The sequence below is a fragment of the Chlamydotis macqueenii genome, chromosome 1, assembly GCF_036417535.1.
Source record: "Chlamydotis macqueenii isolate bChlMac1 chromosome 1, bChlMac1.mat, whole genome shotgun sequence".
Taxonomy (NCBI): Eukaryota; Metazoa; Chordata; class Aves; order Otidiformes; family Otididae; genus Chlamydotis; species Chlamydotis macqueenii.
The window spans coordinates 111,420,639-111,444,983 of record NC_141556.1 but is presented as its reverse complement, the minus strand read 5'-3'; the positions used below and the strand labels follow the sequence as shown (position 1 = coordinate 111,444,983).

Here is a 24,345-nt window from a genome sequence, read left to right as displayed (position 1 = left end):
ATCTCCAGAAAGAAGTGTATACAGCAACTTAAAAACATGTAATGCTGAAAGAATGTGTCAAAATCAGTGTGAACTTTTTAAGAAGGCAGCTCCAGTCAACTCTAATAACAAGAGTCTGTCAAAAGTCTGTATCTAATGTAATCAATTAATCTTTTCATAAACTTCACATTAACAGAAATAATACAAAATAAAGTTTTATGGGGAGCAAGGTAAATACACTGTTTTACAAAGTTAACACTGAGGACTTTTTTTTTTTTTTTTTCCCCTGCTGGCTTTACATTTAAATTAAGCATCTGAGTGATTGCACTTTGTAGTCACTGGTTTATTCTCATTTGAGTACCTTGCACCCTACTACATAGACTGGTCACTTCACGTTGTAGTATCTGGTATACTGTAGTTCTCCTCAGATAAATGTATTGCCAATTCATTGAAGGAAGTAGCTATGAGAAAAAAGGTCTTAAACTTGGTCTGCAACATAACATGAAAAGAAGGGGAGGTACACAAATGTCCATTAATGTGTATGCCCTGCAACTAGAGGAAACACATTGTCTTCTTCAGGTCTTCTAGTACTGAAAGAAAAACAAGCTGTAGTGGATTAAAATAAATGCTACTATGATTTCCAGTACTACATTTATACACGCAGTTACAGTGTTTGGTTAAGAAAAACAAAAGATAAAAAGACATATGTTTCCTTGAATGTATGTTAATTACATGTTCATTATATGTTTATTTGAAATAATTCTGTAAATTGCAACATACTCTGCTTAATGTAGATTTTTTTGTGTGTGGATTATGGGATGTGAAAAGGAAAGAGACAACACCCATTAGACAATTTGCTACATTTTTCTCCCATCACTGTGCTGATAGTTGCAAAACCATTCACCTCCTGCTATATAAATCAAAAGACTTCTTGTGCTGCTTTAACTTACACTACCTGTTAAAACCAGCAAAGTGTAAATACGGCTGCAAGGGATTACTGATCTATTGAATGTATTTTACTAACATTACTCTGTATAAACACCTTAAAGAACTCCTGTCTGTTTGGGGAGGCTTATACTCTTTTCCATCTTTAGAGAAGTGCAAAGAAGGCATAGATCTGGCAAGGAACTGGCCCCATTTGTAGCATCCCCACTAATATAGTACATAGATAATAGATATAATATCTAACAAATGCATTTAATGTTTGTTGAACAATATTTTATAGATCTGCTTTTGAAACAGGTATCATTAATATTAACAGGTATATAGAAAGGTCACTAAGTAGCTCAAAATCAGTAATTATTGCCCAGGATAAAATATCACATAATAGCTTACTTAAAATTTTTAAGTTAACTGCATACGTAGTGTACATTTTCAAACTCCTTCTTCATGTCTACTTGACTGGACAATTAAAAATGCAAAATAATTTTTAAATTTGTTCACCAAACTGTTTTAAAAGTAAAAAGTAATGATGACTTTTACAAGACTAAGTAAGACTTATATTTGGTGTAAAGAGGTCTGCCTTAATAATTATTAACTGAAGATACAGATTCTGGACTAAGATTAATGGAGAAACAAAAAATCACTTAACATATATTTGCATTCTTTTCCCTTGACATTCCTTTCAGTTAAAATACTTTCATTTATTTTTTTGTACTTACTTTGAACTCCATGGGAGCGAACTATTTTCCAGGTTTCTGAGGCTACCTCTTTTATATCCACTTGGTAATGATGAATGGGCACACCTCCATGTGAATCTGGCTTATTGAATGAAACTTTAGCAGTGGTTTGTGACAATTCTAAAACTCGTACTCCATAAGGATTTGACGGTACATCTAAAAAAGTACAAACATCAATTTAATAGTCACCAGCAAATAGACAGACCTAAACAGTTGATAATCTACCCGCAAAAATCTCCTTAGTATCTTGAAGGGAGAAAAAATAAATATTGGATGTGATGTAATAACGTTTGCATTAGACAAACAACTTAAGCTTTCTAACATAGAGCTGTAAGAAAACCACATTTATTTTCTTGTATGCTGAAGTTATGTAAAACCATTTTCCATTTTAGCCTTTCTTTTATTGTATGATCTTTTTAATAGCTAATTTAGTCATAGACAAATGTAAGAGATTAGTTTGTTTACTGTATAATTATGTAAAAGAGAATAACATTTAAATCAAATTTAATAAGACAAACAGTTACCACTAATAGATCATTCAGAGTCTGAATTCTACTAAATGAGATTAAGACACAAAACTGCAGAAATAATTTGGTTGTTTTTATGAAACTCTGAAATAAAGCTGAAAACATGAATCCTTTCTTTGAAGACTGGATTCCAAGCTACTAGCAAGAAACATTAATGAAAGGTTTATATTCTCTTTTCAATTTAAGAAATAATTTGCAGAATAGGTTGAAAGAAATATATTCTCTGAAATCAAAAGCAAGTGCATATCATTCAAAGTAGAAAAGTGAAAATAAAGCAGGCATCTGTAGGCATTGAGAAGCTAGACATGAAATAAAAGCAAAAAATTAACCTTGGGGTCAGTACACCTTTAACAATAGAATGTATGCCCAAGCTAACACATAGAAGACAAAAGACTAACTTTTCTAATTATCTTACATTTTAATGTGTTATAAAAAATTGTATTGAAAATACTAGGAAGAATTTAAGTTCTGTGGACAGAAGACCAAGGATTTGAAACACCATTAAAAATATCTCTTCCAATACATCTGACAATTATTTGCATACATGCTTACGGATTTGACATTGCTTTTGTCTGCATGGTATTGAAGATATTTTTATAAGGACAAGCAAGAATTTGAACCAAAGCCTATAATTTGGTTAGTGGGTACTGAAACATCTACATAAAATATAGTCTTTATTCAAGGGCTGTCAGACAGTTTGGAATAAAAAGAGAATCAATATGATTTTCATCCAGCATTGGTACTTGTATGAAAATGAATCAAAAATTTCTATAGAATATTAAAGAATGGGTTTAAGGACACATTCAGCTAGAAATTCTCAGGAAAAGGACACCTGCCAAAGCTACTCTGAATGGGCTCATTTGTATAACCTTTTAATAATCACACACCTAAATTTTTCCAGAAAAATTCTCTAACAGCTGTCAGAGTGGAGAGTCTTAATGCTAATATCATAGCTCTGTGAATTCTTACAGTTAGCATTTCTGAATATAGGTCTGAAATCTCCAGTGCTTGGTGCTCACTCGGTTAAAACCAGCATAGATTTATTTATACAGATTAACAATTTTCATATCCTTTACTTAAAGATACAACTATATGAATCCATGATGTTCAAGATTTGAGTAAAATGCAAATCTCAACTTGAGGGATTCAAACTCTGAAAGCCTTTCTTATTCCAGGAAACATTCATTTCACCAGGAAATTTTCACCCTTCTTAGTGAAGTTGTATTACTCTGCAGAAAGGAATCAGGATTCATGGTCAGACAGAATGTGAACAAATGTAATCAATATGCTACGCAACCAGAAGAACACAGAGCTGGGTTTTGAATCTTTTCCTAAACTGATAAAAAAGATTTTTTTTTTTTAGAAAAAAAAAAGAAAATTTGTGCAAAAAACCATGCAGATTTTTTTTCTGTGTTCATATGGAAGAATTAGTTACATGAGTTGCTTGCTAAGTAAGCACTGATCCTAGGATCACAGGAGGATGAGGATTAGAATCAGCTTGTGATCCCTCTCCTCCAGATTCTCATTAAAGCTGAGAGGAGTAATTTTTTTTTTCCCCTGCTAGCCACAGGACCTTAAGCACCATTTTGTCTACAGATTCTCTCTCTCCCTAACTCAAATGACCACAAAAATAATCGTAATTTGGGGAAAAATACCACATAAGAATGCCAGCAAAGCAATCCAGGATAACCAAAGTAAAGCACCACGGCACTGTATGAGTCATGTGGATACCAATCACTTGAAAAGATGAATACAGTTCTGCAGTACTGAAGAAAAATTTGGATTTAATTGCAAGCTAAAAGCTGCTGTGAACATCTACAATATTACAAATAGTCTCTAAACACCTTCATTCCTTTTCTATTGTTAAAAGAGTTCAAAATGAAACAAAAATTTGTTTAAGTTGAATGAATGAATGAATTTAATTTAACTCTGACTTTTAATGTTAGTTTTTGCATGTTCTTTTTAAAAGGCAATTCACTGTTACTTCAGTTTGGATCAAAACAATTATTTTGTCAATGGTATGAAACAAAAATGTGTTATTTGTATATCCATTCTGTTCTTGACTTTCAAAATGTTAAGGAAATCACTTGTCCCTGTGTGTTTACATCTGCATATGATTAGCCATAATAACCATGACATAAATGTTGCAAATCTGTTATGGATACCAGCTTGCTGCTAGGAAACCCGTACCCTTTCCATCTCGATCTGGGTATTGAGGACTTTAATCAGCAGAATTATAATCAATGATATTACCAATGATTGATAATAGGAAAATACTTAATATGGTTCTGGAATATAAATATAGGGTGATTCTTGTCCACCATAGAGCTATAGTCACATGGGTTAAATTTTATATGAAATATCCTTATCTTGGAAATTAGCCTAGCATGTCGGGGGTTAGTTTGGGGAGTGGTAGAACCAGGCATCAGCTATGCAGTTTGGGCTCTGAGCCATCACTTTCAAGCCAAAAGATTCAAGGGCATGACCTTGTTCTCAGGACCATATATGGAAATTTCAAGGAGGGTTTTGACCAACTAATTCTAGGCGGGGGCATCCTGATGACCCCCGAGACCACCAGAAGACCCCCAACTCAAATGACTGAGCATGCGCAAATGGGAGGAGACGTATTATTCTCGGAAAATTGATGTTTATGCTAACATTTCTTGTAAATCTAGTGTATATATATATTGAATGTGTATTTAACTGTGCTGTTGGATCAGACAGCTCTGCACGCTAGGTGGAGCGATCCCCTGTGCGCCCAGAGCTGCAATAAAGAAGTGCCTGCTTCTTAACTTCTCATTGCTGTTAAGGAGTTTTATTCCAGATTTCAGTAACATAAAGAAGATGACATCCTTCAGGAAGTACCTTATGTTTTCTACTGCAGAGTCAAGCTTAATTTCTCCCAAATGAAGATATGATTCCATTTGGTAATAAGCATAAAATGAAGTTCCTGCAAAAACCCAGTTAAATATTTTGCATAACTAGCAAACAACTCATTTAAAACTCATTTAGGTGTGAAATATATCCAAAATGCCATTTCAAATATGCATCTCACAATCCAGGCAACCCACAACTTCTATGCAGTTTTTAGAGTTGAACTGTATCAGTTCTTAAGAAAAGAGTGAATCACCTGAAGAGAATACAACAGGAGGCACATCCCTAGTCAAAATCAGAAACAAATACTAGCAATTCCACTAAGACAGAATAAAATATCTACTATCTCTTTGAGCCAAGGCAAATCTATAACTTTTTCCCCAAATAAGATCACTAGCAGAATAATGAACTGAATCTAATTCTGAGTATTAATTTGATCATGCAAGGTAAACAGTACTCTTGTCCTGATCTACCTAAATATTCCAGCATTTGAGCTGTCAGCTGAAATTATTTTGAGCATTGATATGTTTTTTGTGTTAGAATTGCAAGGCTTTCAGCTCAATGTTTAGCAGGAGTGAAGAATGATTTGCGAAGTTGTGTACTTTGAAATCTGCATCTGGAAGGACAAAACTGTGGATGGCTCTTGTTCTTTTTCCTTCTAAAACCAAGCAACCAAATTAATTTTAGAGGAGATTAGCAATGGGCAGTGATTACTTTTTCATATAATGTTATGGATACAAATTGAAGGACTATGTAGTAGGAAAAGTATGGGATTTCTTTTCTATGATCTAAAGATCACGTAGTGATAGCACAGATTCTGGTATACCTCCTTAGAATTTCTACGGCTATCTTTGTTGTCATTATACTACTGTCAAAACAGGGATAATTTACCAAAAGTTCAGCCTTTAAATTAAAATAAGTCATTTAAAAAACCCCACAAGTGTCAGACATTTAGTCATCTTCATCTTTTAGCCACAGTGTCTATTCTTCTGTTCAGTATGTGACTGTATTCATGTATGATGTTAAAGAATTACTTAAAAATAAAATTTAAAAAATGTCCCCAAAAAGTAAGTGTAAAATTGCACCTGATGTGTTTTGCATTTAGTGCATAAAGAACTGATTAGCACAAAGGAACTTTGTGATACATTGGACTAAATGAAGTAACATTGGTTTGGTTCCAAAAACAGTATTGCAGCTGATAGAGAAGTACACACAGTGCTGTGAGTATATATTTACCTCCACTGAAATGTACATGCTTTTTCAAGTTCATTACTATTTTTACAGGCTGGACTGATGGACTGATGAACTGTATGAGGTTCAAGAAGGCCAAGTGCCAGGTCCTGCACTTCAGTCACAACAACCCCATGTAACGCTACAGGCTTGGGGAAGAGTGGTTGGAAAATTGCCCAGAGGAAAGGGACCTTGGGGTGCTGGGGTGCTGGTAGACAGCTGGCTGAACATGAGCCAGCAGTGTGCCCAGGTGGCCAAGAAGGCAAATAGCATTCTGGCTTGCATCAGGAACAGGGCAGCCAGCAGGAGTAGGGGAGTGATTGTGCCCCTGTACTTGGCACTGGTGAAGCCATGCCTCAAATGCTGTATTCAGTTTTGGGCCCCTCAGTACAAGAAGGTCGCTGAGTTGCTGAACTGTGTCCAGAGAAGGGCAACAAAGCTGGTGAGGGGTCTGGAGCACAAGCCTTACGAAGAGTGGCTGAGGGAACTGGGTTTGTTTGGTCTGGAGAAGAGGAGGCTGAGGGGAGACCTCATTGCTTTCTACAACTACCTGAAAGGAGATCATAAGGAAGCAGGTGTTGGTCTCTTCTCCCAAATGATTTGTGATAGGACAAGAGGAAACGGCCTCAAGTTGCAGCAGGGGAGATTTAGGTTGGATATTAGGAAACACTTCTTTACTGAAAGAGTGGTCAGGCACTGGAACAGGCTGCCCAGGGAAGCGGTAGAGTCACCATCCCTGGAGGTGTTCAAAGAACATGTAGATGTGGCACTTCAGGACATGGTTTAGTAGGCATGGCGGTATTAGGTTGATGGCTGGACTTGATGATCTTGGAGGTCTCTTCCAACCTTAAGATTCTATGATTCTATGATTCTGTTACCCAAACTGTTCAATAAATGACCACCATTTATCACTGGGGATTTTATTTTCAAGGTGGTTTAATAAATTTCCTTCTGAGAGTTTAGCAGTGTTGGTGTAAGTAGAGAAAAGGAAGTGATGGTGTGAAAGCAGGTAGTGGGGTAAGAGATTTATCTTCCAGTTAGGTCTTGTCTTCTATCTCCTATCAATATGTTCCTAGTGCAGTTCTGTAGCTTCTCCTGACTCTCTTTATCTGGCATTTATACTGGCTGAGAGTAACTACGTTTAAATGCTGAACATAAGTAGCATCAAGACCACGGCAAGCAAAGAGATGTGGCTGGGGAGTAGACTTTTGGAGTCAAAGACCTCCATGAAATAGTTCATGCTTGTACATCCTTAGAATTGAAAAGAAAACCCAATCAATATTAAATCTACAGGTTAGGCTCAGTCTTGCCTTGATATCCTTGCTTGGGGAAAAATCCAATATATTTCTTTTACCGAATCATTGGAAGTTCGGAAAAACAAGGAATTAATTAGGAAACAGGACTACAGCTGATGACTAAATACACAAATAATAAATGCAAATAAAATACATGCACACAAAGCAAAAGACTGTGTTGACAGTTCCACACATGTGCTTATTGAAAATATGTTGCTGCTTGGGTTTTTTTTTAGTAAAAATTCTTTAGCTGATGCTGCTAAATATGTGAATGGCAAGTCTTAGGACAGAGATCTTGATTTTAGATCTGCTCATATTTTTGTGGAGGTAAATGGCATTTTGGCAGCAGCAAGGGAACAGATACACAGAGAAAATAACTTAACAATCCTAAATAAAAAAAAAAAAAACCCTACAAACAAAACCACAAGATCCTGTAACACTGTCTTGGAACAAAGTATGATTATCTTTTCTATTACGTTATTCTCTAGAGAAAATGAATTCCTACTTCTTTGATTTTATTTTGTCTGTGTGAAAATACAAATATTTGGAGAAAAAAAGGAACAACATCCATTAACCAGCACCAAAGCGCCAGCACCAGATCAGTAAACTCTTAAATTTGATGTAGTTCTTGTTAGTTATTGATCAACCTTACCATACTTTGAGCATGACTTGATTTCACAAAACAGGTTACAGGATGTAATTTCTGTGAAGCTCAATTATTGTCTTTCCCATGTCTTCATTTGCTTTTGATATCATTATTCCCCATCTTCATTGACTTTCTGTGCATACAAGATGCTTGAAATACATTTAATTCAATACAGTGACATGGGAATTCGCAATATCTAATGACATCATAGAATGTATTTAATTTTGGTTTTTAATTCCCTGTAATATCGCTGTAGAAAGGAAATATATAGAATCATAGAATAGTTAGGGTTGGAAGGGACTTTTAAAGGTCATCTAGTCCAACCCCCCTGCAAGAAGCAGGGACAGATAGATAGTATCTATAACTTCTTTAAGTGTTTTTATATGTCACCACCTCTAAATGCTGTAAAATCTTTTATGTTCTATAGTATACTGTGCAAAATGTAATAGGGATGATTTGGCAAGACAAGTTTGAAATTCATCATCAGAGTTGTATGATGTAGCTAGTTTGTAAACTATGTTCACAGCCTAACAGTACGGTTTCTGCCAGCAGTTGATCTTGTTAACACTTGGTCACTGTAAGTCTCCGTGCTGAGCTGCAGTTCTGGGCATGATGTGGTGAGATCAGAATCTCAGTTTTCATCAAAAATGAAAGTATCCTTCTAGGTACAAGGACTGAAAGAAAGACTGAGGCAAAAAGGTCAACCAGACTATTTATCTGAACTTTTAACCGCTTTGCCATCCCAGAGTAGAAAAAAAGAAGGGGAAAGAGAAGTCTAGGATAAGTAAGACCATGAGAGCCTTAGAGGTGAATAACATCTTACTTTTTAGGGGCTCTGGATTCAGACCCGCTGTACATTGCTATGTGCAAAATACAAATTAATAGTTAAAGAAAAAAATTACTTGAAAAATCCACTTTAGCTCTGCATCACAACCCTAACATTTATAATTAAAAGATAATAAATTATCTATTCCAACAATATAGTCCTAGACTACTGATGGCCATATGATTTTCTATTTATCTGCACAAAAACATTTGAAATAATTATATTGAGATCTCAACAAAAATGAAAAAAAAAATTCTAGTTAATACTATGGCCTTGCATACTATTTCACATAAACTATGACTAAACTAGATCTGGGCAAATCTAGGAATATGTGCACTCACCGCAGGCTCTGAAAGCCATTGGAAAAATCTGCCAAGCATACTTGGCTTGCAAAAGCCAAAGTCTGTCATAGAGAAAAAACAAAGTATAAATAGACTTCTAAAATAAAAATTGTGGCTGTGAGGTAATTAATTTGCAGTGGCAAGAAATGAAAAAGACTGACGTTCTTTTTGCATTCTACATGTTATTCACACAGCAATTTAAACAATTAAGCAATGAGAAAGGAGGATGTCAATCATGTGGTACTTTTAAGAGTTGATCATCACAAGTCAGGTAGTGACCACATCAGATTAAGCTTTCAATAAATGCTGAAGTTTCTCAGCACTTATCAGTAATGGCCAGCACCCTTCAGTGTGAAACCTTAAATAAGTTGCAGTTCTGCAACTGTTTTGAAAGGTTTAAATGCAAGTGTCTAGAATTCAGACTGATTCAGTAGCTCTGTATAATTTGAGTGAACAGGTATAGTTTTGTTGTCATACAAAATGGTATGGTGGCAAACTGCATATAAATTCTGAAAGAAATCTTTTTCTATCATCAATAAGTCTAATTTCTTAAGGAGAGCTACAGAAATAAAGATAGTGGCATTGTGACAGTATGACCACTTTTTAACTAGTAGTAAATTAAAAAAAAAAAAGGGTAGTTTGATTCTTCTAAAAATGAGCAAAGCAGAAAAATGGAACAAAACATGAAGCAACAAGTGATTCCTGCAGATTTTAAAGAGAAAACTATTCAGTAAAATAATCATTATATGTAAAATTTACCCTAGCAGCATACTTTGCTTAATATTGCCTCCCAGCTAGAAATAGTATTTATTTTTCCCTGTCAGAGCCATTGTGAAAGTATACTATGCCCCAGAATTAGTATTAACAATCAAAGCCAGAAGGAAATTCAGGTTGTATTAAAATGCATTAAAAAAAAAATCATAAGCTTTCATATACAAAACATCAATCATTAGGGCTTCCTAATCTACCAAAGTAAAGCAAGAGAGGTAGTAAAACTAGGAAGAAAGTTGCATTTGACATTTTAGATCCTGTAATTATTATGGTGGTTTTATCCTCCATCTCTCTGGTTGTTTTTCACTTCCTGCTGATGCTAATTTAAGTGCAAAACTTATAACAGTGAACTATATATGTTATTTGCTGTTTCCCCCCCCCCCCAAAAAAAAAGTCTATTTAGTTGCAAATGCTAAAAATGTCAGTCCTTCAGGATACTGAATATTATGCATTGCACTACTGTAAGTAATGCCTAGCATAATGGAGCCCTGACACCCCAAACCTCGTTTTTCGACTCCATATAAGTACTATACTTTAAATGACTTACGTTAAGGATACTTATTGATTATAATTACTATAAAAATTGAGTTTGTTCTATTTTCTGCATTTCATATCACTATATAGAATGTCCATATATAGCTCATGCTTTACATAATAACTTCACATAATTCTTGATTCATTACGTATTAATTAAATACACCCTGATTTACCTTTTTTTCTGTTTACAAGCCAAATATTTCTTTTTAACTGTTCATCAAGTTTTCTGAAGAATTGACTGAAAAATGTTAAGTAAACTGTTGCAAAAGTAGAGAATAGTAAGCTGTTTGAAAAGCTGGCATCAGCAATATCTCTGACAGTTGTATTAAAAAGTCAAAACAGGATTATAGCTTGTATGGAGTTATTTGCTCTCACTTGCATTTCCAGGGGCTCTCATGTGAGAATTTTCTGAAATACAATGCATAATCAAAATATCATGTTCTTTTTCAATTAATAATGAGACTTACTTTGTATTAAAAATAATTAATTATTTATAAAAGCTAAAGAGAAATACATAGGTAAAATAATCATCACAGCATCATGCATTGTGATGGGATACTGTCCTGCAAATCTAAGAGAAAAATCAGCAGATACAGAATATCTGCTGAGATGCTTTCATATGTATATACAACTGTTTAAAAAGCCAGTGCACAGCAATAACCACAATCTGAGTTCTTCTGTCTTCATTGGCATAATTGTTCTGTTTTCTCATCTTTTTATGTCCTGAGATGTAAGACACCAGAGGGATGCAAATGGGATTTTTCCTTCCCTTTCATGTCATTTATGGTCGTGGCTTTAAGAAAGACTTCTAGTGGCAAGTCTTCCGTTTTTGAGAGGAATCGAAAAATTATTCTAGCAGCTTTCACATTGTACATTTACTGCTTTCTCTTTTCAGTGAAGCCTCACGTGTAACAAATCTTAGAGATGATACTCAAGAGACAAGTGTGGCATCAAGCCGAGCAGGACAGGCAGAACTAGTGCTGCTGTTAAATCAACAGATGCATCTGTTGCCCCAAAGAGAAAGCATGCTACTAATGAGAGATAGATGTGACTAAAATCAGAGGGTTATGTGCAGTCCTTTTGTTCGATGAATTTAACGTAACTCTGCAAATCCTACGCCAGTCACAAATATTTAGAAAATCAAGTTCTGAGATTTTTAGAGTGTTAAATCTACTTCTTAAATTAAATGATGGCAAAAGAAATATACACATAATAGATACAGTTTACCTATTCAAATCAATGTTAACTTCCTACAAGTTTTGAGATTTCTTAATTAGAGACAGAATAGTTGGTATAGAAATGAACTGTGTTCTTCCTTAAAGCTTAGAGCTTGTCTATTACTATCTCAATTTTGAACATCAGACAGTGTATTTATTTTTCATATTTAATGCCACATGTAGTACTGATGAGCTGCTGCAGTCATAATTTTAGCCCTATTACAGAAACTCAATTGTTCAAGTAATTCCATTGAAATAAATTGGATCAACCAGGTAAAATATCATGAACATGATGAACATATAAGGCACATGGAGAGCAAGGAGGTGGTTGGTGACAGCCAACATGGCTTCACCAAGGGCAGATCGTGCCTGACCAATTTGGTGGCCTTCTATGATGGGGTAACAGCATCGGTGGACAAGGGACGAGTAACAGACATCATCTACCTGGACTTGTGCAAAGCTTTTGACACTGTCCCGCATGACATTCTTCTCTCTAAACTAGAGAGACATGGGTTTGATGGACGGACCACTCGGTGGATAAGGAGTTGGCTGGATGGCCGCACTCAGAGGGTGGTGGTCAACGGCTCAATGTCCATGTGGAGACCGGTCACGAGTGGCGTCCCTCAGGGGTCCGTGCTGGGCCCGGCCCTGTTCAACATCTTTGTTGGCGACATGGACAGTGGGATAGAGTACACCCTCAGCAAGTTCGCTGATGACACCAAGTTGTGTGGTGTCGTCGACACGCTGGAAGGGAGGGATGCCATCCAGAGGGACCTGGACAGGCTGGAGAGGTGGGCCTGTGCCAACCTCATGAAGTTCAACCAGGCCAAGTGCAAGGTCCTGCACATGGGTCATGGCAATCCCAGGCACAAATACAGGCTGGGCAGAGAATGGATTGACAGCAGCCCTGAGGCTGCTCAAGAAGCTCTTGAGAGTGCTGGTGGATGAGAAGCTTAACATGAGCAGGCAATGCGCCCTTGCAGCCCAGAAGGCTAACCGCATCCTGGGCTGCATCAAGAGAAGCGTGGCCAGCAGGTCGAGGGAGGTGATTCTCCCCCTCTACTCTGCCCTGGTGAGACCCCACCTGGAGTACTGTGTCCAGTTCTGGAGCCCCCAACACAAGAAGGACATGGACCAGTTGGAGAAGGTCCAGAGGAGGGCCACGAAGATGATCAAAGGGCTGGAGCACCTCTCTTATGAGGACAGGCTGCGAGAGTTGGGGCTGTTCAGCCTGGAGAAGAGGAGGCTCTGGGGAAACCTGATAGCAGTCTTTCAGTACCTCAAGGAGGCCTACAAGAAAGATGGAAAGAGGCTGTTCAGTAGGGCCTGTTGCAATAGACCGAGGGGTAATGGTTTTAAAATAAAGGGAGGTAGATTTAGATGGGATATTAGGAAAAAATTTTTTACGATGCGAGTTATAGAACACTGGAACAGGTTGCCCAGAAAGGTGGTGGAGGCCCCATCCCTGGAAACATTCAAGGCCAGGCTGGATGAGGCTCTGAGCAACCTGATCTAGTTGGGGATGTCCCTGCTCCTTGCAGGGTGGTTGGACTAGATGACCTTTGAAGGTCCCTTCCAACCCTAACCATGCTATGATTCTATGATTCTATGATTCTATGAACATGACTGAAGATTTTACAAGCTGTTCTCTTCTGGAATTTCTTTTCAGAAAAAAATAAAATTATTTTACGTATGAATTCGATTGTATGAGTCCTTATATTTGGGAGAGTTTTGTAAGGGGGAAAGTAAAGAATTCATTGTATGAAATTAGAAATTAGCTGGGACTAAGGATGGTTATATGTAAAAGGAAGAGGTTATATATTTCTCATTAATTGCATGTAGCTATCAAAGGAAGATCAGACTTGCAACACAGCTAATACCCCCAAAAAGTTGTATAATCAAGGGGAATTGATATTTTGGATGATGTAAAAGTGTGCTACATAGAAATCTGCTGTTTCCTCAATAAAAACTCAAATTTTCCTATTTGAGGAAGCTCAGTGCTTTTGATCACTGTTCAAAATGAAAAAAAAAAATACTATCATATTCATGGTAAAAGTGTGTGCTAGCAATCCATCCTTTAAGGGTAATGGGAAAAACTTTCAATGCTCTGTACAAGTTATAAGAAATTTCTTAATAAATAGCTGTTTTCTGTAACTCCTGAGATATCAAACCAAAATAATTACCCTAACGAGAAAAATGTTATGGTTTAACCCCAGTTGCCAACTAAGCACCACATAAGCACTCATTCACTCCTTCCCCCACCCCAGTGGGATAACGAGGAGAACTGGAAAGAAAGAAAAACTCGTGGGTTGACATAAAGACAGTTTACTAAGACAGGAAAGGAAGATACAGTAATAATAATCAATTTCAATAATGATAATAATAAGATTAATTATAATAGAATGTACAAAACTAGTAATGCACAATTTCTAACCACTTGACAAGCTATACAGCCTGCCTCAAGTAATGATCAAGGAGTGGAACCAAGAGGGATCTCAGAATCATCCTGGGCAGCGATCTCAGAACAGCAATTTCCAGATTTCTGCCCATTGGCCAACCCCTACCTACATACAGAGCATGATGTCTATGGTATGGAATGCTTCTTTTGGCCAGTTTGGGTCAGCTGTACTAGCTATACCCCTCCCAGTTTCTTGCACCTGCACATTAGCAAAACTTGCGAAACTAAAAAATGTCCTTGATCTCTTAGCAAAAACTAATAACATCAGTGTATTATTGACATTCTTCATGTGCCAAAGCCCATACTAAATCCAAAACCCAGCAGCTATTGGGAAGAAAATTCACTCCATCCCAGCCAAAACTGGTACACAAAACTACAAAAATTAAAACATCTGGGTGAATAAGAGAGCCTCCCTATGACTAGATGTGAACATTTCAGCAATGCCCCTCCAAAGTACTTCCTAGTAGGGCTCCTAAGAGTTTATCTTCTTATTTAAAAAAAAAAAAGTAACCAAAATTTAAAGCTGAGACATCCAAGATCATAAAAAATATAAAAGTCCTACTTTAAAAAGACATAAAATGTACAAGACCTTATTTCTACCTGTCCCCATAAATATGTATCAGGCAGTCTGGCAGCATAGTATGGCTTGAAAGTTACATGATGAAAATGGTCCATAACAATGCATCACAATGAGTGTATAGCTTTCATCATGGCTGTACATTTGTTACAGTAAACTCCATTATAATTCAACAGAGGTCAATAAAGCTGGAACAATTGGCATTATCTAAGTATGTAGATCCAAATGTTGGGACACCTCAAAGCATGCTGAACAAGTGTTAGTCCATTCCACCAGAAAATATAATTAAAAGAAATGCTAAGAAACTCTCATTTATTCTCAGTTAATAGTTATTTCTGCCAAAGAACCAACATAGAGTCATATTTTTATATTTGCCTAAAAAACAATAGATGGACCTAAAGATATTTGGAAATTCTGTAACAATTGGTTGTATAACATCTCAGAGCTTAAATTAATTCAATCTAGCACTCTGGGTCAAATTCTGCTTTTAAATAACTGAAAGTGCAAGTGAAGACAGAAATAATTTGCTGAAGTATTTCAGTATTTTGTCATTCTTTGTTTATCAAGAAAATACCAGGGAGAAAAAGGAAAAAATATTTTCCTATTTCTTTGTTTTTACTGCCTGCAAATCATATATCTCTCCAATGATGTAATGAAAATACAGTTATAAATGTAGGATATAATAAGGGCAAAGAGAAAAAAAAGTTAGACTAATTAATTTTTTTCAGATTTCAGAAGGCTTTAAAATTAAATCCAAAGAAGATTCATATTCTGAGGGAACTGGTTTATTTTACTTTATAATGCAACTAAAGTCTCAGAGAATTAAAGTTAACTGTAAATATTCCATTGGAATATAATAAACACAGAAAAGTGTGTCTCAACTTAATTTTGATCAAAATGGAAAACATATTTAAAAGAAAAGGAAACAACATTTTAACTTACCAGCTTGACCAAGTGTATACTCCTGATATCTTGTTCCTATTCTGTTTGTGGCTGTACAATTATACCGTCCAAAATCACTGTCAGATGTGGGAGCAATCTTTAAAATGAATATAGTTTGCAAATATTAGTTTCTAATCAAATATGGAAGTTAATTAAAAAATCAGAAATGCAAATGTTATCCTTAATCAATATGCAGATGCATTCTTACTTCAGCCTATGTAGTATATTCTCCAAATACAGACCCAAATACACCCTTTTTCGTGTTAAACTCCCCCTTCTCAAATTCAAACGAGGAAATCAAATAATGGCAAAGCATGACATTGTTCATCTTTACAATTTCACTTTAAAAAAAACCCCTCTAATAAACTTCACATTTTTTCACAGAACCTATTTGCACAAATTGATATTTTGACTTAAGCAATGCAAGGTCTGAAAATTGCTGATTCCTACAGATGATGTAAGAATAATATTTTACTTTTTCTTGTTTGCAGTATTCACAATACACTAGACACTCGGGGGAAAAAGAACATGTCAGGGACACGTAAATTCAGGTGAATAAGAATGTAATACAGAATAGATCATAGATACAACAGACAGCTAATGCCTTATTGGAATCCAGCTTGCCTGACCAACTGTTCAGGTGAGAGAAGAATGGAAGAGTATTTGGAGACCCATAAAGTGTAAAGCATATTTTGCGTTATTAAGCTTAAAATAAAAAACTCCTAAATATGTTCTTCAAACAAGAGTAAGACTGTGTCTCTTTAAATATATATCCTCTACTACAAGAAATGAGGTTACTTGTTTGGACTATAGGAAAAAAAACAGGGTTTTTTCAGTGCATTGTATATGTCTTTAGATCTGAAGTAGGTCTGAAGAAGCTCTTTTTTTCCCATGGCAACTGAGAAGCTTATGCTCAGACATAAGCCTGATACTAGATAGAAGTAGAGAAAACTAACTTCTTCCACATCTGTGGAGGAAGATAGTATGTCGTCCCTGTTACAGGAGAGACCAGGGCTGGAGACACTGGTCACTCTTTGTTGTGAAATTATTAACTAAGGACCATGATTTGCTATACACTATTGCTGAGCAGTACACTGTTTAGTCAAGTTAATACAGTAAATGGATAATTAAGGTCCACTCTTCATCTTCTGCCCTTCTCAGGTTTTGTTCTTACGTGTACCTTTTAGATGACAGTAAGGACCTTAGTTTTTTCCAATGCCTCCATGAGGAAGTTGTTATCAAAGCTAATTGCAGTTTATTCTCACTTTACCCTTCTGCTTTTTTTTCTTGACTGGAGCCACACAAATCTTTTTGTATATACCAAGCACCTACCAGGTAGTCACAATTTTTAGTATTAACCTGATGAGTTAGTTTCATATTTATTTACTTGCAAGAAAACTAAGTTGCATTTTAGTTCACTGCAGTGTTCAGTTTTCCACTGAGCATGAGCCATGCAAGTGAGGTTTATTTTCTAACTGCTCACAAGAAATGTGGAGATAAATAAGTTCATAAATATTATTTTTTCAAAATGAGTTTTACTTAATAAATTATACTCTTATCCCTAAATGCACTCTATAGTACTTATGATGGTGTCAAACTGAGGAAGAAACTAACGTCACCACCTTTATTTCCATTTTACGCCTTACCTCTAGAATCAGCTTTCTTCCTGTACTGTAGGTCTTCAGATGTGTTGTATTTTTTACCGGTAAAACTAGTTTTCCTCTTCTCCACTGAACTGAGGCAGATGGATTTGCTAGCACTTCACAGCTTATATTGATGGGATTGCCTTCCCAAGAGTAATATATGGTTTGATTTGACATAAATGTTGGAGCATCTGGAAAAAGGAAGTAATATACAAATACATTAACTGTTTTAGTAAAATATGTCATATACTCATATCCAAGCACTCATGTGCAGATAGAAATTTCAATTGATTGCTGTATCAATTTATTACGGAACATGAAAATATCAGTATTCAACCTTGAGTTTCTTAAGCCTTTATTTTGGTAGCTTTCTCCTCTCCTGAGACTGTTTCAGCTGAAATTCTCAGGAAGAGAATACTTGCTAATTATATTTAGCATTAGGCAACATCAGGGCCTTGAAAGATGTTATCTCAGAAATGACAAAGAACATTTCCTCCTGAGGATGAGAAACTCTTCAGCCAGATCCTTGTATGACACAAGGAGGTGACTTACAAAACTTTTAGATATAATCTGTTCATTTCTTGATTTTATAGTGTCTTCTTTTGCTATGGAGTAACTACATTCACTCTCCCAAATGTGTAAGAGCTTCACCCATTTCTCACTGTAACGATCTTACACCTTATGAAATCTTTCTGAAGAAAGATGTTTAACTGTGTGAATACATCTAGAAGAAAATAATAAAAAAAAAAAGATTACCTAAAATATTGCAATGTATTCTACCTACTTCAGAAAAAATATTGTGTGTATCAGTACACAATTTAGGATAATCTTTACAGCAGTTCCTTATGAAATCATCAAGCTACAGACAAGCAAAGAGATGGTGCATCTTCCTTAGAAACCTGCCTATAAAGGGCTACATTAAACATACAGCCAAACACTGAGTCTGACACAAAGAAAATTGCCGGTTTGCAAACTAACTATGATTTTCAGATCACAAAGCCAGTAATGACAAGAATTATCTGTTCAACTCACTGTTTCCCTGGGTAGCAGGAACAGTTCAATGGTCTCTAGAAAATGGGAGAGAGTAGCTCTTTCCCTGCTCTTCTACTTATGTCTTGGGTAAATAATATCTTTTGTCTATGAATATCTATTTGTAAATATTTTTTTATTATTTTAATCCCATTCATATTTTAAGGGTATTAAGAAAATATTCTTTATATTACTGAAAGTCAAGGAAATTCTCTAATACTTTAATTCGAAGACAGATTTAACTATTATAGCTGGTGTCATGGTATGTTTTAAAAATATTTAAAACATACATGTATATACATATATTTTGACAAATAGCTCCTAAATGTTTCTAGATGTATCTCTGGAAATTTTATTCCAGTCTTTTCACAAATAGTTTAACTTTAGGCTAGAAAATTGCTAATAGATCTATCAGAGAACTGAGCTAAGCACATTTAACTAAGTAGTAAAATTTAGCTTCAAGAATGGTTTCAAACTACTTTCTTATTTCTGAAGTGCACATTTTCTTGATTTTCATAGACCTTTAAAAAAACATATTTAATCATTTAAACATCTTAATGCAAAAATGGACTATCGAAGAGTCTTCACTATGTGACACCTCACACTGGTGGAGTTCTATGAAGAAAAAAGCAAACTGCATATGCCTGGTTTATGGTTAAGTATGGTAGGAATCTCAGAATATCACACTCCTGCCCGACAGACAGTTTTTGCACCTACTGTGTTCAAGACATCAGAAATCCCATCAGAGTGTTCATGAGGCACAAAATGTGGTAATTTCACAACAGATTTTAAATAAACACTGTCTTCCAATGCACAATTTCTCAGAATAAATTCACTCCATTATGTGGAGTGGATGTGGAAGATAGATAGATGTTCTGTCTGAACTTGACTAACTTTCCTTCTTAGGTATCATCATGTGGTTTGATTTAAATACATGTGGCAAACTCATATCCTCTTTTAAAAGTCTTACAAGTGAAAAAGTAGTATACACTTCTGTACTGCAGGTACAACCATTTAGGAGAATAGGCACTTTCTGTTCAGACTGCACTCTCTTCTAAAGGTAGATTTTGGATAAGGATAGTATCTGTTTACCTATATTTTAAAATAATAGGTGAGTTATGGACTTCCATCTATACATGACTACAGACACTAACAGATAGTTTTAATATCATAAAACACAAAAGTCCATTAAATAAAGATATAACCCAAAATCAAAAACTCCTGAATGTAAAGCATTGCTAAGCATTCCTAAGCAAAAAGAGCTTCCACATTTTCCCTTTCAAAAAGTCTGGGTAAATAGGCTTTGCAGCCATTTCCCCAGCAGTCGAAAGTTCCAATATAGCAAAAAGAAGAGGACACAGGATTACAGTGCTAATGGCTGTAAATTATCTTAAATCAGGTTATGTTTGATTTCCTAGTCAGGAATACATTAAGATAACTGGAGTGATGTTTCACATAAAGAAAATAGCTCTGGAAATAACTTTTACAGTACGAATAAATTCTATTTTACATTTCTTACAAATAAAAAAGATTATATGGAAGGGAATAACAGCTTTATAAAGAGATTTTGTTTTCTCTTGAATGCTCTTCACACTAACTGTAGTATATTATGTTTTAGTGGTTACAGAATTAGTGTTTATCAAACAGAAACACACAATATGTTTAATATAAAACAGAGCATGAAAAATAACCAATCTTAAAGTCAAAGACTTTGAAAACATAAGGTTGACTATTTCATATGTCTGTAAAATCTGATCTCTCCAATTTTCTATAATAAAAAATAAATAGGCTAATAAATATACCATTTATCAAGAAATTCTATTAACTGAAAATGAAATATAACCAAGTAGAAACGAGAAGGCAGACCTTCTCATATGTTAACCTATGTTAACGCTACTTAAACGCAATATATGTACTGTATAAGAAGAAAAAGCTTCAACATAGATCAGTGAGAAAGTTAAAACTATTGAAAAATAAAAATACACTCCGCTTACCTTCTGTGTAACTCAGGATTAATTTACACCTGACAAAAAATCAATTCAGGGTGTAAATCAACTGTTCTTTTTAAGCTTTTGTACACCAAGTAATACCAGTTAAGACAACATACTAGGCTTAAATAGCTAAACACAGAACTAGGAACTTGAATACACTCCACTGTTAAAAAAAAAAAAAAAAGAAAAAAAAAGAGCAATCCCGATGATATTTAATATATTTAAACCTTATGGTGCTCTATCAAAAAACAAAAAAACAAACAAAAAAAAAACCTCCAGAAAAGTACAAAAGCTAATGTTCACATTAATTAGTATAGGCATACAATAAATCATAGAATCATAGAATATTTTGGGTTGGAAGGCACCTTTAAAGATGACCTCGTTCATCCCCCTTGCCACAAGCAGGGATACCTTCCACTAGATCAGGTCAGTCAAAGGTCCATCCAATCTGGCCTTGAACACTTCCAGGGATGGGGCATCCACAGCTTCTCTGGGCAACCTGTTCCAGTGTCTCACCACCCTCATTGCAAAAAAAAAAAATTCTTATATCTAATCTGAAATGACCCTCTTTTAGTTTAAAACCATTACTCATTGCCCTACTCATTACAGGCCCTGGTAAAAAAGTATCTATCTTTTTGTCCCCTTTATGTATTGAAAGGCTGCAATAAAGTCTCCCTGAGCCTTCTCTTCTCCAGGCTGAACAACTCAACTCTCTGTCTTTCTTCATGGGAGAGGTCTTCTGATCATTTTTGTGGCCCTTTTCTGGACCTGCTCTATCAAGTCCATGTCTGTCTTGTGCTGGGGGCTCTAGAGTTGGATGCAGTACTCCAGGTGGTGTCTCACAAAAGGTGAGTAGAGAGGGAGAATCACCTCCCTCCACCTGTTGGTCACGCATCTTTTGATGCAGCCCAGGATATGATAAAGTTCATAAGTACTGTTATAAGCTTGAATGGTGAAAGATGGCGAATTATTTTTGAGAGATCAGGCAATTCAAATGAAAAAGATGACTAGAAGGAACAAAGACTATATCACAAAAGTACAAAATTAAACAACCTATTCTATGAGAGTAGGATTCTATGAGTAATTTTAACTTCAGAATGGCATTTTAGAATAGTTAATATTATGGCACCAGCATCAGCTAAACTCCAGCTGTTCATTTGCCCAAACAAGAAAGAAACTGGTACATCAGCTCTCCAATTAGAAGTAGTTCTCTATAACCTGCATATGAAGAGTATGCAAGAGAAGCAAACTCTGATCTGAAAACTGTCTCTAGCATGTCACCCTTCTTAGGTATAATGTCAGAGAATAGTGATTCAAGAACAGACTAATACATCATCTGTCTCATCCAGAAGGTAATTCAATAAACGACTTCAAAGATCCAGCTCTGGTGTATGTTTGGTCTTATACACAAAATTGGTTATGGCAAATTACCTCATTCAGCACATGTCCAGACAGCTATAATAGCAAACTAGTGTACAGAATCAGATTTGCACTTCTTAATTTAAGAACACAGGTTTTCAAACTTTTGGCTATTTGTTCCTCAAATAATTTGTTTTCCTGGATCATACAATGAAAATATATGACAGATTGTCAGGTCTAAGATGCTGGGACATTTCCTGTAGTATATTATCGGAAGCTTCTCTCTTAGATGGTTAATACTGGCATAAGTTTCCCATCATCAATGACTTTAATAAACCACATCCTCTACCAAATCTAGTACTTCCCCTGCCATCCATCCTGTAAAAGAAACTTAATTTTTTGTAACTCTGCCACAATTTGGTTTACAGCCTTCTATCTTCCTCTTGTATATTCTCTTGCATACCTCATTTACAATAGCTAATGTTTTGTAACGAATAGCTTTGCATTAGAGATAAAGTATTGAGGAACCTCCCTAGACAGATACAGTAACTGTCTTATATTCCTTGTAACAAGAAATAATATTAGAAAGACTTAACAAATTAGGCCAGTAATTAGATTTTAATGTATAGCCATTCTTAAGAGGAAGATAGGAACTCCAGAGCTTCAGAGTTACTAAGTTTCACTGTTTTAACACAACTATCATGATTGGGTGGCTGCAAGGAAAAACATGCAAGATCTGCATGTGAAATTTCCAAATAGAAAGGCAAATGGAACTTATCATATAATAGATTTTAAATTGCCGTGTTTGTTAGCTAAACCCAGAGGTTGTTTTTTTTTTTTTTTTTCAGAATCTAGCTCATCATTTCAAAACTTTGAGAACAGCAATTTTGCAGAGATATATGTTTCCCTTCCCCTGCCCCATTCTCTTGGTTCCTCTCAAAATGCACTACAATAAAACATTGATATTGAAGATTAAGACAGACTATCTACTAATTATACAGTTTATGCAAGAGCAAGAGTCCCCTCTTACTGGTAAGCAGTACTAGTCCCTGATAACCTTGACTATGATACCATTTTTAATATCCAAACAGCACAGTAATTTCTCCATTTCCCTAAACATACACAAAAATTAGTTACAATGAAGATAAGGTATCCTTCTGCTAGATGCAAAGTATGTTGCTGATAAGGGCACCTTCAACCTTAAAAAATGGTGGGGAATGAATGCATACATAGTTTTGGTGCTTGGTGCTCCCAGAGTCACAGAACTTCAATGTATGTTTTCTTTGAATTCCATTTGACATTGAAGAATTGTATTTGATTGATCACTTAAAAAAAACCCCCAAAAACCACAAAATGAAATAAACAAAAAAACCCAATAAATTTTATTTTCATAGAAATATCTATTGTAAATGGACAAAACTGTCTAAAATTATCTCTATCCCCGTAAAATAGGAGAATAAATTATAAAGAAATCACAGCTAGGTAAAATAAGCTATGTATGTCAATAGTGATGTTTAAAAGAAACTGTCAACATATATTTATTGGTCATTTTTTCTGTCAGTGAATCAATAAGAACACTGACCACCAGAACTAAACCAGGAAGACTGCATTTTTTTTTTTTATTTTAGTAATAAAATGATCAGATGTTGCCAATTACTGACACATTATTTTTGGATGGCACCAGTTGGTATCAAAGTTTCAGTTGTTAGATGTATTCCAGAACAAAATTACTGGAACAATTTAGGATGGCCAGACTTCTAACATCATATATTACATCACATAATTCTCTTATAGCCAAAAGTGAAAAACTGCAGTGCCTTTCTCAAACCAGGATCCTACTCCCATTTCACTTCCTATCCTACTAGTCACATTTTCAGAACAAAATCCACCTTCACATCTTTACCTTCTGTAATTTCCTACCTGTCATTCTTACCTCCACAACATGTCTTCTATTGATATCTTCCCTCTATTCCCTAATATCTATCTATCTCTCTCAGGTTTTTTTTTTTTCTCTCTCTCCTATATTCCCAAATCATGTTGTTGAACAACAACTATTCCTGTAAGCAGCAGGGACTCTCAGCCTTTACTTAATTTTTATACACAGTGTTGTCCAGAAAACAACAACAACAACAAAAAATCTAAGAAATTTTAAGGAATATACTAAAAATTCAGACAGCATTGCGGAAATTACCCTGTATATCCAACTCCATTTCCAGCACATGATCCCCCTAAACCTATACCTTATATCCCTCAGACCTCCAGTAGCGTGCTCAAACCCACCCAGTATTTCCCTCTTTTCTTTAGCTGACTATGTTACTCCCAGTGTGTGCAGCAACAGCAGCTCAGAGGCAGGCTCTGTGGTGCAGAGGGACTTAGCCTCAGATATTGCAACCAAAGCTACATGCCTCAGGTTTCCTGTAAATA

General features: G+C 35.5%; 1 protein-coding gene across 1 annotated transcript in view; it reads right to left on the bottom strand.

Moving 5' to 3' along the window:
- Positions 1-24,345, bottom strand: part of NCAM2 (neural cell adhesion molecule 2) — a 297,815-nt gene that overhangs the window by 62,566 nt on the left and 210,904 nt on the right. The window contains exons 10-12 of the mRNA XM_086764093.1: positions 17,546-17,733; positions 15,900-15,996; positions 1,641-1,814 (exon numbers count right to left, since the gene is read on the bottom strand). Of these exons, the coding sequence (XP_086620219.1) occupies positions 1,641-1,814; positions 15,900-15,996; positions 17,546-17,733 (459 nt within the window). The remainder of the gene's footprint in view (positions 1-1,640; positions 1,815-15,899; positions 15,997-17,545; positions 17,734-24,345) is intronic.